Source organism: Oryctolagus cuniculus, chromosome 10 (genome assembly GCF_051225735.1).
Source record: "Oryctolagus cuniculus isolate XC-2025 breed Fujian yellow rabbit chromosome 10, ASM5122573v1, whole genome shotgun sequence".
In the NCBI taxonomy this organism is placed as follows: Eukaryota; Metazoa; Chordata; class Mammalia; order Lagomorpha; family Leporidae; genus Oryctolagus; species Oryctolagus cuniculus.
This window is the reverse complement of record NC_142876.1, coordinates 19,757,863-19,770,656: the sequence shown is the minus strand read 5'-3', so window position 1 is coordinate 19,770,656 and position 12,794 is coordinate 19,757,863. Positions and strand designations below refer to the sequence as shown.

The 12,794-nt window shown below is 52.5% G+C and overlaps 1 protein-coding gene and 1 long non-coding RNA gene across 41 annotated transcripts in view; both read left to right on the top strand.

Moving 5' to 3' along the window:
• LOC138844158 (uncharacterized) overlaps positions 1–4,024 on the top strand; it is a 68,319-nt gene extending 64,295 nt beyond the window's left edge. Inside the window, exons 3-4 of the long non-coding RNA XR_016213945.1 lie at positions 2,718–2,960; positions 3,463–4,024. This is a non-coding gene — a long non-coding RNA (uncharacterized LOC138844158). The remainder of the gene's footprint in view (positions 1–2,717; positions 2,961–3,462) is intronic.
• A 2,441-nt stretch (positions 4,025–6,465) lies between these two features.
• Positions 6,466–12,794, top strand: part of ZNF532 (zinc finger protein 532) — a 117,556-nt gene continuing 111,227 nt past the window's right edge. For 5 of the 40 annotated variants that reach the window (XR_016213942.1, XR_016213943.1, XM_070050110.2 and 2 more), the window contains exons 1-2: positions 8,370–9,192; positions 9,280–9,389. Coding sequence is in view for 15 of the 40 variants with exons in the window: in XM_089305044.1 (XP_089161170.1) it covers positions 11,087–11,177 (91 nt within the window). In the remaining 25 variants the exon portion in view is untranslated. Of the gene's footprint in view, positions 6,789–6,897; positions 7,580–8,183; positions 8,328–8,369; positions 9,193–9,279; positions 9,390–9,851; positions 9,891–11,057; positions 11,178–11,596; positions 11,703–12,794 lie in introns of those variants that run through there. The other 35 variants (XM_089305050.1, XM_070050105.2, XM_070050101.2 and 32 more) reach the window with 31 other exon arrangements.

The window sequence follows — 12,794 nt, the reverse complement described above, 5'->3', positions numbered from 1 at the left end:
CCAGATAGCACATTACAGACTGTATTACCAAAGAAAAGGCTGGCAAATTTGGAACTCTGCTGCTTCCCAAACAGCAACGAAGAAGTTCCTTGCCAAGGCACAGCCAGCAACCCAACATGTGATACCATGAAGATAAAGTAGTTCTGTCTCATCTTCTTTCAAAGAGCAGTAGCGGTTTACTCCTAAAGGGACAGTTATAATGGCCTCCCACCCACCCCATTCCCCCTTTGCGATAAAATCAGCCTCACAGGTGATGTCCTGTAGCAATTTATGAACTTTGAATCAGTCAGTGATAAATTTTGTATGTATTGGCATTTCTAGAACTTAATCCTAGAATTATTAATTCCTATATAGAAGCTGCTCCATTAGCCATTGTTGTTACATAGCTTCAAAAAAATCATACGTTTTGGTTAAACAAATAATTTATGGTTGAGAACACACACTCTTCCACTAAGCTTCTTATTTAGTGGTTCATAAAAATTAAGCATTTTGGGGTATGTTATCATTGGGACTGGAGCAGGCAGATAAAACTAAGCAGCAGCGTGTCAGAAGTATCTGCAGGGCTGGCCTGGGGTGTAGCAGGTTAAGCTGCTGCCTGCAACGCTGGCATCTGATGTCAGACTGAGCACCACCAGTCCAAGTCCTAGCTGCTGCTCTTCCTAGCTAGCACCTTGCTGATTCTCCAGGGGTAACCAGCAGATGATGGCCCAAGTGCTTGGGCTCTTGCCATGCACATGGGATATCTGGAGGGAGTGCCAGGTTCCTGGCTTTGGCCTGGATTAGCCCTGGCTACTGTGGCCAACTGAGGAGGTGAACCAATAGAATGAAAATATTTCTCTCTCTCTTTTCTCTTTCTCTCTCTTCCTCTCTCTGTCACTCTGCCTTTCAAATAAATAAGTAAAATAAGTGTTAAAATAAGTCGCTATGCGTTTCTTCAACAGTTGAGCAAACCTCCCACACTGTGTAATTTATTCTAATACATATCTCTGTAAGCCTACAGCAATATTTTCCAAGTGTGTTCTGTTTGCTGACACATGAATGTGTTTTATTTTGCAGCCATATTTTCTGGTTATTATGATCATTTTTTAATACTTGCTTTTTGTTTATAATATACATGTGCATTGTTACTATTTGTGTTTTTACTTTTTCAGAAACAAGTGGTGTTTCCCCAGTAACATGTGGATTTTGGTCTTTTGGTATTAAATAAGAAACTTCAAAAGCAACTTTCAAATATTTATCATTAAGTTTAACAGCAGACTATGAAGTATTTGATCATCTCTCATCTTTAAATGTCATTAGAAAAAAACCCTGTGTTAATCTCGATGTTCAGAACACATAATTTTTAAATGTCTTGCTAATTGTGATGGCACTGGAGAAACCGTTGTCCCTGAACTTGCAGGCTTCTCGACTCACAGGGACCAAGTCAAAGACACTGCAAATATCATATGACAAAGGGCAAATTATGCACATACACTAGGGGCCCCCAAACCCATTTTGTGTGTGGGGAGAGGTCAGAGAGGGCTCCTCTGGGTGAGTAATATTAGTTTGGCCTCAAGATCCACAGGTCTTAGAGGTAGGAGGCTGGGGAAGGGTGAGGAGAGGCTTCCTGGAAGACATGTGCAGGCCTGGCAGCGACAGGAAGCAGGGCTCGCTGGGAGCAGCAAATGTTCACTGAACCTGGAGCTGGGCGTGCACGGAGGGTGAGGCCAGGCAGATGGGCTGACTCTCAAGGCGCCTTCTAGTGGTGTTAGAGTCTAGACCTCACTCTAAGCTCAGTGCAGAGACAAGGCAAAGCCTGAGCTTGTGGGTGATGCGGTTGTATCTTTAGAAAGATTCCTGGAGGCGGGCATTCTGGTGAGGCAGCTAAGCCATCACGTGGGATGCCCACATCCCATATGGGAGTGCCTGAGTTGGGGTCCTGGCTCTGCTTCTGATTCCAGCTTCCTGGGAGGCAGCAGGAGGGGCCTCAAGGATTTGGGTGCCTCCCAGTCATGTAGGAGACCTGGATGGCATTCCTGGCTCCTGATTTCTGGCTTTAGTCTGGCCCCACCCTGGCTGCTGTGGGCCTCTGGGGAGCAAACCCAGTGGATGGAAGATATCTTACTCTCAGTCCCTCTTGCTTTGCCTTTCCAAAAAGAGTTTCAGTGTGGAGACAGCATTGGCAGTTGGCTAGGTTGGCAGCAAGGGCAGCTCCAAACCGAGGCGATGGGCTGAGGTTGAGTCTTGGAGATGAATATGGTGAGAAGGGCTTGGGACCTACAGTCACCAGGGAAGCAGATGCCTCCCAGCAGATGGTGATGGGGTCGATGAGAGAGAATAAGTACCACTTTCAGAGAGCGCAGTGCAGTCCCTGGGAGATGGATCTGGTTGGATGGGTGTCCGGGGTTGGTTTACCTCGAAGCAGGTCTGAGCCATCTTGGGAAATACGCCCATGGAGTGAGGTGGCCAGGATTAGAAGGAAGAAATTGACTGTATTAGTCCATTTTCTGTTGCCCTAACAAATCCCCAAGGCTGGTTACTGCATCAAGAGAACATGTTTATTTCGTTTGTAGTTTTGGAAGCTGGAGGTCTAAGATCAAGAGGCCTCCATGTGTTTGGCCTCTGGTGGGGGCCTCGTGGCAGATGGCATCACAGTGGTGAGACTGGAAGCCAAAGAGATTCCCAGTCTCTTGGGAACTAACCAGAGTCCCATGAAAATGACCCTAACTCCTTCCCAGGGCAGAGCCCCCGATGACCTCAAGATGTTCCAGGACACTGCACCTCTCAATGGTCAACTACCTTGGAACACAGCCACGATGCGGACAGAGCTTCCAGCGTGTGAACCTTTGGCAGTCACTCAACCACATCCCAACCACAGCACGCCCTTCCATTTGGCCCAGAGAAAGGCAAGAGGGCCAAGCCTTTCTCTCTCAGCCTCAGCCAGACGCTGGCTCCCTCCTTGGGAAGGAGTATAACCTTGGGTGAGATACTTCCCCTAAACCGTCACAAGATGAACCCAAGATAATGTACAGTGAGGGCCGCAGCTGGGAGTAGTCTGCAGCCAATACTCTCAGCAGCTGGAAGAGCCCGTACCCCCGAAGAGTTATAAATAACATTATAGTGCAGCCATGGCAGTGGCAAAACATTTCAAGTTGAACTTGGGCTGTTTTTACTTGGAGGCGCCCATGAGTTTATGATCCATCTCCTAGTTCACGGTGGTTAAGGTGAACTATGGGACATGCAAAGCAAAGGGCTAGGTGGTCTGGGAACAGCGAGGGGCAGGGTGCAAGGATGTAGGCTCGGGGGCAGGGTGCCCAGGGGTCCCTGCACTGCAGGAGAGCCCCCAGGTCCCCTTCCAGCAGGAACTCAGTGCCCACCTCCTGTGTGTTCCCTCCTTACACTGCGAGCCCTCAGAGGAGCAAGCTCATGACCTTCGCAGAGCCATCCTAGCTTCCTCTTCTTTCTCTTCCCCTCCTCTTGCAGAGTAGGAAGTGAACCCAAACACAGGCTCCTTTTAAGGAAGCTCAGACGTAAGGTCAGAGTAACCAAGGCGCCAGAAAAACGACAACGTTCTCAACTCGCTTCTCGCTGGCCTACGATTTCTGACGACGGTTCTTTGCCTGCATCTTAACCCCCAGACTTCCGGCTCTCCCTCGACTGCTGAAGGGAGGAGCTCCCAGGAACACCCACGCCTCTCTGTTCCTAGGCTTGCCTTTCCTCTCCTTGGACAAAGCCAGTTTTCCAGCATTTAGGCCTAAGCAGAATGCAGGATCCTCCGAGGAGCCAGGACATAGGAGGTCCTTCACTTACCTGGAGGCCTCCTAAAAGATGTCCAGCCAGGAGCCCAAACCCCTCCCTTTGGGTCTTTGAGGGAGAGGCCCCTGCACGGGTTTGCAAACTGGGACTCAGAAAGGGGAGGTGGTTTGGCCACAGAAAACCTGTTTATGGAATCACCGACAAAGGATTAGGGGAATCCTTTCAGTGGATATCTGGCAGGCTGATCATTTAAAATTGGTTATGATTTCTTTCAAGGGTATGTTTTTTGGAAATTAAAAACAAAAATCCTCATTCTTTGTATTTTGATGTTCTTAAAAATAAAAGATAGGTTTCTTTTTTTTTCGTTGCCTTCTCTTTGCTGCCTACAAATCTTTTTATTATGCTAGGGTCGAACAGTGTAATAATTCCTTTAAAAACAAGCTAACAAATTTAACACATTAGACTCTCTATAAACGCCTAGGCCTAGCTTGGTTTTGAGCAAAAAGAAAAAAAAAAGTGTAGGTCAGGTCTGGGGCTTGGAGCCCTGTGCAAGGCCTTTAGATGGAGAGATAAGGAAAAGGCTTCTTTTTTCCTTCCTTTTCCCCCTCCAGGAACACACTCTTTGTGTGCTCTGTCTAACAAAGGCATTTCCCAATTTCTTAGAGGAATTTGGAGGGAAAGTATGATATGGACATGCTTCTGCAAAGCTGGCCTGCAACCACAAAAGATTACCAGAGGGAAAAAAAAAAAAAAGAAAAAAAATGGAGCTGGGATTTTGCAATCCACTGAATGCTGGAAAAACCAAGCATTAAGAGTTAGCAACAAAACTGCAACAACGCAGTCCCAAAGGAGTTGGAATTCCTTTAGTTTCCATTTGGCATCTGAATCCTATGATTCCTTTGTTCTGCTCTTCCCTATCTACCACTCTCAAATAATAGTTTTATTTCATTCTTGCAGTCGAGTTACTGGTTCTATTGTTGCTCAAAGCAGAGCAGTGCACGAGGTAGCCTCAGATGTAGAATAACAGAATGAGTCTTTTTGTATTGATTTTTTTTGGGAAAGGGGTAGTGTCCATTAAAAAAAAAAACACAACAGAATAAAAGCTGTCTTTTCCAGCTATGAAATGCAAGGATTTTGCAAAATGGACTAAGCTGGGTGAGTCACCTTTAACTACTGGTCTACCTGGCCAAGGGTTTTCTCTAAATCCTCTTTGTGAAAAACAGAATGGAGATCATTTGCAGGAAATCATTATCTTTTACGTTTTCGTTGCTTATGGTATTTCTAAGCAGATGCAATGATACCTGTGCAGATGATGAATTGTGCTTTTAAACCAAATTTCCTCCAGCCGGGGCTGCAGCAAAACACGGGGCTTTGTACAGAGCGCTGCTCCAAAAGCATTTGGCTTTATGAAGCCACGAGGCCTTTGTGCAGCTGAAGACTTTATGATCAGCAATTCAGCCTTCACTTTTGTTAGTACAACTCTTGGCACCATTCAGGCGCTGCTTTGCGGGGCTTTCTGCTCTCAAGAGCAGGGAATGGGGGGAGGGGCCGGAGAGTGTTTTAAGTAAACAGATTCCAAATCCATGAAACCTGGGATTTACTCTGGTCTGCACAGGGTGAAACTCCGTATATTGTAACACGCATCGCGTTATCAAGATTTCAAGTGAGCAGATCCTTGTCTGCTCTTCAAGGCGTGGAATGTTTTCACATGCATATTAATAAAGGCCTACTGTTGGGGGGGAAGGGAAAAAAAGGGGGGCTTCTTTTCACATGAAATCAAGTCCAGGTAAAGCGGAAACTCAGCCCACAAGAGCCCAGGCACCGTTTTTGGGCTAAAAGATGACGAGCGTTTCATTTCATCGCCTTGCAACACAGATAAACCTGATGCCGGGGCGGGCGAAATCTGCAGCTCACCGAGGTCTGAGTGTGTGTAAATATGTAAATAGTATTCCAACTAACCTGCCGCTCCAAACACTTTTGGTGCTTACAATTAAGGGCAACCCTTCTTGAGGCAATAATTTGGGCTATTTGCGTGAGAAGTCTTAAACAGCAAAATAAATAAATAAATAAATAAATGAAAAGCTACTCGCCATTTGCATCATGCAGTGCCCCTAGCACAGAGAACAATGGCTTCCTCCATGGAAGTTAATACCAGAGAGAGGCTTACTGAGAGTTTTTTTTAAACTTCTCAGCACACTCTGCAAACATTAACTAACCCACCTAATTTAAAATAAAACCCGGAGCCTCCACTGCTACACAGGTAATGTGTCTTCGGAGTGGGGTCCAAGGCGAGTGACATTTTTTCAGGTCTCTCCATTTTGTCTTATTTCCAGCTCGGCACCATCCGCTTGACATGGGGGGTTTCTCTCTAGTTTTAAAAACCTTTCCACGGCTCGCAGGTCTGTGAACGGTATAGGAAGGAGGACGCGGGGCTGGGAAAAATAGCAGTCCTATGTGGACTGGGATCCCAGGCTGTGTCCTTGTCGAATGGGTTAGCACTGCACACACCTTGGTGGCCTTTAGCGGGTCTGTATCTGTATTTTCCTGGGCTGTAGACCACGACCACCTGCTGTACGTACACTATGTGCTCGTTATATTTGTACGCCCGTCGTCTCCTTGCTAGAATTTAAAGATCCAGCTATTACATCTTGTTTACTCAATATCATTCCCCCATTAAAAAAAAAAAAAAAGCCCTCCACGAACCGAACATGCCATGTTTCAATCTGGCCCCAGTGGCTTTTTCTCTGAAAGCAAACGTGTGTGTTTTCCACCAGGGCTTTCTCCCCACCCCAGGGGGTGTCTTCCATTCTTTTGTGGCTCGGTTTAAGGCGAAAAGGGCTCCAAGCCACTAACTACCCAGAGGAGAGCCCCCTCGTCCACCTCCGGGGAGAATTTCAGATTTCATTTAGCTGGAGATAGCGTGTTCTCTTCTCACTTATTTGCCACCATTACGAGGACAACAAAACACCACCACCTTGGCTTCAAGATCCTGGCTTAGAGGCTCACGGTCTTTTGCAACCATCTTTGGCGAGGCCTTGCTTCCTTCCACTCGAGTAAGTTGCGGCTGGGGGCCATGGCAAGGACTGGGTGCGAGTCCGCAGCGTCGTCTGAAACCCAGCAGCCCTCCCTCCGTCCCCTCGCCACCACCAGCCCGCTCTGCTCTCCGGGGCGAAGCTGCGATCCAGCAGCCCCATATGGGCGAGACTTGGCAGGTCTGCGGGGCGCCTCTCCGCAGCCGCCGGACTCGGGGCTCGGAGCGGCCGGGCGTCGGCGCCCGCCGGCTGCGGGGCTTCCCGCCGCCTCTCCCCGAATCCTCCCTTCCCCCACCGGCCGCCCCCTCCCCCTCGCCCGCGCTCCCTTTTGTTCGCTCGCCGCCCGGGCCGAGCCGCCGCCGCCGCCGCCGCCGCCACCGCCGCCGCCGCCGCCCGGGCCCGCACCCCCAGCGCTAGGCCCCGGCGTGGCGGGCCGGCCGCCGCCGCCGCCGCGCGGCCTAGAGCGCGGCGCCCGGGGAGGCGCGGGGCCCGGGCAGGGCGCACGGCGAGGCCGCGGCGGCAGCGGCGGCGGCGGCGGCCGGGGAGCCGGGGGCCGGGAGCCGGGCGGCGGCGGCGGCGGCGGCGGCGACGAGGCCGCTCCACCGCACACGCACACACAGACCCCGGCGGCGGGAACGCAGATGACACGCCCGTAACATGGAAGCCGCCGCCGCCGCCGCCGCCGCTCCGACGACAGCAGCAGCAGCCACAGCAGCAGCCCAGCCGGCGGCGCCGCGCTGAACAAAGGTCATCCGAGCTGCGGCCCAGACGCCCGGGCTTGACCGCTGCGAAGGCCAACCCCGGGCGAGGGGGTGGGTGTGCGCCTCCGGGGCTGGGGGCGGCCGGCGAGGGAGGGGCGGCGGGTGGGCGCCGCGGGGGAGGCGGGGGCGCCGGCCCCTCGTGCGCAGCCCGGCGGGCCGGGCGAGCGCGTGAGGCGCAGGCCCCGTGGCCTGCCGGCGGCGGCCTGTCCCACCCCGGCCCTGGGGACAGCCGGCCTTCGCCGCCGCCAGCGAGCCTGGGGGGCCCCGGGCGCGCCGGGCCCGGCTAGGCCCCGCGGGTTGGGAGAGGGGGCCACGTGGGCGCGGGCCGGGCGCTCGCTCGCTCGCTGGCTGGCGCTCTCGAGGAGGCCTGCGCGCCCCCCTGCCCCCCGCGGCCCCCTCGCTCTGCCCCGCGCCCCGGCCCCAGACGGCCCCAGTCCCCTTCCCCGAGGTGAGGGGCTGCGGGCTTCTCCCCCTCCCAGGTGCTTGAAAGAAGAGAAGGTTGGAGGAGGAGGAGGAGGAGACTGGGGGGGCTGCCGTGGTGGTGGTGACAGGGCTGGGAGAGCGAGGAGAGGGACGGAAGGGAGGAGGGGGTTGGGTGGGGTGGGGGTGACAGGCAGAGAGGAGCCTGGTCAACAAGCCAGCACCACTCTGCTAGAGGCCAGGCCGGCTCCCGCAGCCGACGCATCCCGTGTGAGGAGACACACACAGCTTGCCTTCCGGGGGGCTCCCTGTCAGCCACCAACACGGGGAACACACACTGACACACACGTACACACAGATCCCAGCCGGGTTGTGGGAGGTAAGTGGGCGAAGGCGAGGAGGGGCCGCAGGGGCGGGGGGTGGGCCCTGCGGGGCTCTGGGGTGCTGCTGAGGTGAGCCTGGGCTGGCCTGCGCCGGGGGTGGCGAGGAGGAGGGCAGGGGGGGACACACGACGGCCTGCCCCGCCTCTGGGAGACCCGACAGGGAGAGGCCACCCCCAGCGAGGTCCCCCTGTGCTGATGATTTTCAGGGACTTGTTGGCAACTCAGCGAGGGTTGCCATAGCTTTTTTATGTAGGGTGACCAGAACCGGCTGAAACTGGTTTGAGGCAGATCAGCTCCTGAACACAATGCAGTCACTGAGCTACTACAGTGGGATAGCAGCTTCCTCCCTTCATGGCAGCCAAAAGCAGAGCGCGTGCAGGAAGGTTCCATCCCAACACAGTATGTGAATGCACACTTAGACACCACACAGCACTGGTACGTGACTAATTTAGCCCTGAAAGACTGTGTAGAGAAGATGGAAAAAAAAGGTGCAGGTTTGCAGGATCTGAGGTTACTTGGGCTTTTCCTGCCTTTTTTCTTTTGCTTAAGGGATGGACAAGGAGCTGAGATTTATGACCCTTATTAAAGAGAGAGAGAGAGAGAAAGAAAGAAAGGAAAAAAAAATGTGTCTTGCCAGGGTGGGGACACTTGGTTTATGCAGTCTCTCTCGCGTTCTGTGTTTTTAACAAAACCAAACCAAAATGAACTGGTGGGTTTGTGATGGTAGCTTGTTTGTTGCTGGAGAATGCTACTTTGCATGCCTTTCTTCTCTCGCAGGCTGTGTTCTGTTTTGTGCTTTTTTCCTTTTAGAAGCTACTAAAGGGTGTTGGGGATACTTCTGACTATTATGAAGGCCAAAAGGTAACAGAATTGTTCTAGAAAATGAGCATAAATGCATTCCAGTGATGCTGTTAGCCATACATGCTGTCTCTCTCTTTTTCCTTGTAGGCCTGTTGACTGGGGCTGCTTTTAACCCTTTCATATTTGCAGAGAATGCAACCGGGTGACAGTAACTGAACACTGGTCCAAAGTCTTTCCAAAGGGTCAAGGTTCACAAGGTGAGATATGCTATTTTGAGCATGAATTTAAATATTTATTCGCAGAGCCATTCAGGCGCAGGCTAGCAGTGGATTGGTACCCCGGAGAGAAAAATGGGGCTCAGAGTACAGAAGAAATACTCTTTATGTTAGCCAGGTTTAATGGGATTAGAGTGACTTTCTGGTGGCATTGCTAATCGAGGCAAAAATCTGAATGCCTTCATTAAGTCGTATGTGTCTGGGCTTCGGCCTGGGAAGCAGGAAGTTGGGAGAATGGTAGGCGTCAGGGCCTTGTGAGAATCTGCTTGCTGTTGTGCCTCGGACGGAAGCAGTACCCATGTAGCATTTTCCCTGGGACCGTGAGCCGGCGCGGGGCCGCCCGGCCACCTTTGCAGGATGTGAGGCGTCTCCAGGAGCCTTCGCCTTTTGTTCCTCTACCATCTTCCCTCTACCTTGCTCTCTCCGGCCGCCGTTCACCTGAAGTGGTGGAATGTCTTTTATTGATTTTGGGGGCCGCTGACGGTGAGTTGGCCATTGGATTCTTTGTGGAATACTAATGCAGCACAGGAGGGAACCGGGCAGTCTGGCTTCGTGCATGAAAAAGGTGCCTGTTCCAGCCCAGGGCTTCCCTGTCTACCGGATGGTAGGGAATGCTTGCAGCCTGAAAGGATCGCAGTCAGATCTGAGCTGGCAGTTTGAGGCTTTGAGAGGAGAGAGGGGAGGCAGGCAGGCAGGAGTGGAGCACAGTGCAGAACAAAGGCTGCGAGAGCTTACCAGGGGAACACGAGAGACATTTTGCCTTGGGGTTCCTGGGGAAAAGAACTGCAGCTTCCCCAAACAGGAAACCAGTAGCTCCAGAATCGCATCCAATATGATCTCAGCAACAGATGAGCCGGTTGTGCCTGTCTGCTGCTCTGGTGCAAAGTACAGTCAAGAGGAGCCCAGAGGAGACAGGGTGGGAAAGAATTCCCCCCCCCCACTTGCTCACGGAATGCAGGCTTTTCAGAAATGCCGAGGATCTTAGAACGGGCGGGCGGGCGGGCCGGCGAGCTGGCAGTGGGTGGGCCGGGATCCGCAAGGAAGGGTGTTAAGTATGTAAGGGCTTTATTGTTAGTGTTTTTCATGTGGCTGCAGAACATCAGCCAGTGTGATAAAACTGGCAAAAGGGAAACAGGAGGGCATGTGGTTAGCTCGGAATCCTTGACGTAGTATTTAATGGACGTAAATGTAGTCTCGGATGGGTATACCTGTAAAAAGCTTACACGATGGAACGAAATTCTTTGCAAATCACTGTGCTGAAATTGGTTTTTCAATTCTGCCTCATTTTTGACTGCCAGAGGTGCTGCGTGTGACTGTGGCAGAAATATGCTTGCAAAGCAGATCCGAATCCATGTTGCATGATAGGCGGCTGCTGCTTTTCTGGTGCCAACTAAAACTCAGATGGCCAACGTGATAAACCTTCATTAGCTTAATGCAGTAAGCTGCGTGGTCATTTAGTCCTGCACTCCTGCCTTGCCAGAGTCAGTGGTTTTTATTTAACTCTGCCAGCCAGCCCCTCGCAATGACCGTTTCTTGAGACTATGTTTTAAAAAAAACCTTTTTTAGGCATTGCATGCCTTGGAATGTTCTGGTTTACTCTCCTGGTGGCTGTCAGCTTTGTTATTCCCCCTCCCCCTCCCCGCTCCCCAGAAGTCTCCTGGAAATAGCAGCCGTTTTGCATGGAGGCCAGTCTTTCCAGCTGCAGATGCGGCCGAAGGCTGCCGAGCTGGTTCTCCCGGGCGGCCGAGCGTGAGCTCCTCTCGGACCGAGGTTTGTCTCAGGTGTTGATCTCATCTCCCGCTGAGGTCTAACAAAGTGGCAGGCCCGGGTCTCCCAGGAGAGGGGAGAGGGGACGGGAGGTTGCTGGCCTTGGGAATGCGATGGGGGCGTGGGGAGAATAAGCCAGGGCAGGTTCCTTCTTGGGAGAGCCTGGGGGAGCAGGGTGGCACCCACACTTGGGCGGGGCCCTGTGCCTGGCTCTCGCTGTCGCGGTGCGGTGTGCTGGCAGCCACACCTGGAGCCTGGCGCCTGGTTGGGACCGCCTGCGGCAGCCTCGGTCTCCCGGGACAGGACAGCCTGCGGCCATCCCCTGGAGCAGGAATGTGTGGTTTGGGCGCAGGAGAGCACACTGGAAAGAAAGTGTAACTGGGTGTTGAACCCTTGCTTGTTTCTGTCATTTGCCTACGCAGAGTCATTCTTTCCATGTGGAAGAGCGTCGGACCCAGGGCTGTTAGAACTGAGCCTAGCCTGCCTCCACCCGCCTCAGCGCATTTTTAAGGAAGCTCTAGGAAGGAGGTAGCCAACACCAGGAGGGATTTTCAGCTGTTCCCTCTGAGTAGGACCCTCCCCCTTGCTTCCTGCCTTGAAATGCTTCCCTGGGCTGGGCTGCTTGGGCGTTCAGTCTGTTCTAAGTCACCTTTCCCCGTCCTTGGTCCTTGGGACAACTGTGTCTTGTTGCGCAGCTGGAGCAGAGACTGCCTTGACACGGGGCGGGCCGGGCCGCCAAAACCTGAAAGTACTGCAGAAGGCTTGGGGCTGCTCCTTCCTCCTTCCCTGAGCACCTCCTCCCACCCCGGCACCTGGGGACTAGAGCCGTAGCAGCCACGGTAAACATTACAGAATTCCACACCTCTGTGTTAACTGTATTTTACAGATGATCTTCAGCCAAGTCATGGTTAAAGAATTAACTAACCTTTTTATTTTTTAACTTACATATCATAACATTTACTCCGTACAATTTTTTGCTTTTTTTTTCTTATTTATTTTATTTTTATTTGAAAGGCAGAGAGAGAGAGAGAGTGAGCTTCCTTTGCTGGTTCACTCCTCAAATGCCAGCAGCAGCCAGGGCTGGGCCAGGCTGAAGCTAGTAGCCCAGAACTCCAGCCAGGCTCCCATGTGGGCGGCAGGGACTCGAGCCCTAGAACTGTCGTCTGCTGCTTCCCAGGATGTGCACTGGCAGGAAGCTGGATCAGAAGTGGAGTAGCTGGGACTCCTGAACAAGGCACTGTACGGCATGCAGGTGCCCCAATTGGTGGCTTGAGCTGCCACGCAGAAGCCCTGCCCTGGTTATGTGCCGGGCCTTGGATCTGGCACGCAGTTGACAGAGTTCTGTCTTGCCAGAAATATTCCTCTGTCCCTTGACAGCGGGGCTCTTCCCACCCTCCTCCTGGCAGACTTTGCTCTCTGTCCCTCTGGCTGGGTCCTGTCCGGAGTAGTCAGATGAATGGCCTCTTTCACTTGCAAAGTGCCTTTGTGCTTTCTGCCTATTGTGTGGAGTAGCCACACCTGGTTCTTTTTTTTTTTTTTAATTAATTTATTTTTTTTTTTGTATCTACTGAGAGAAAGAGTGCGAGAGCGAGCGAGCAAGTGTGTGCACGTGTGGCATGA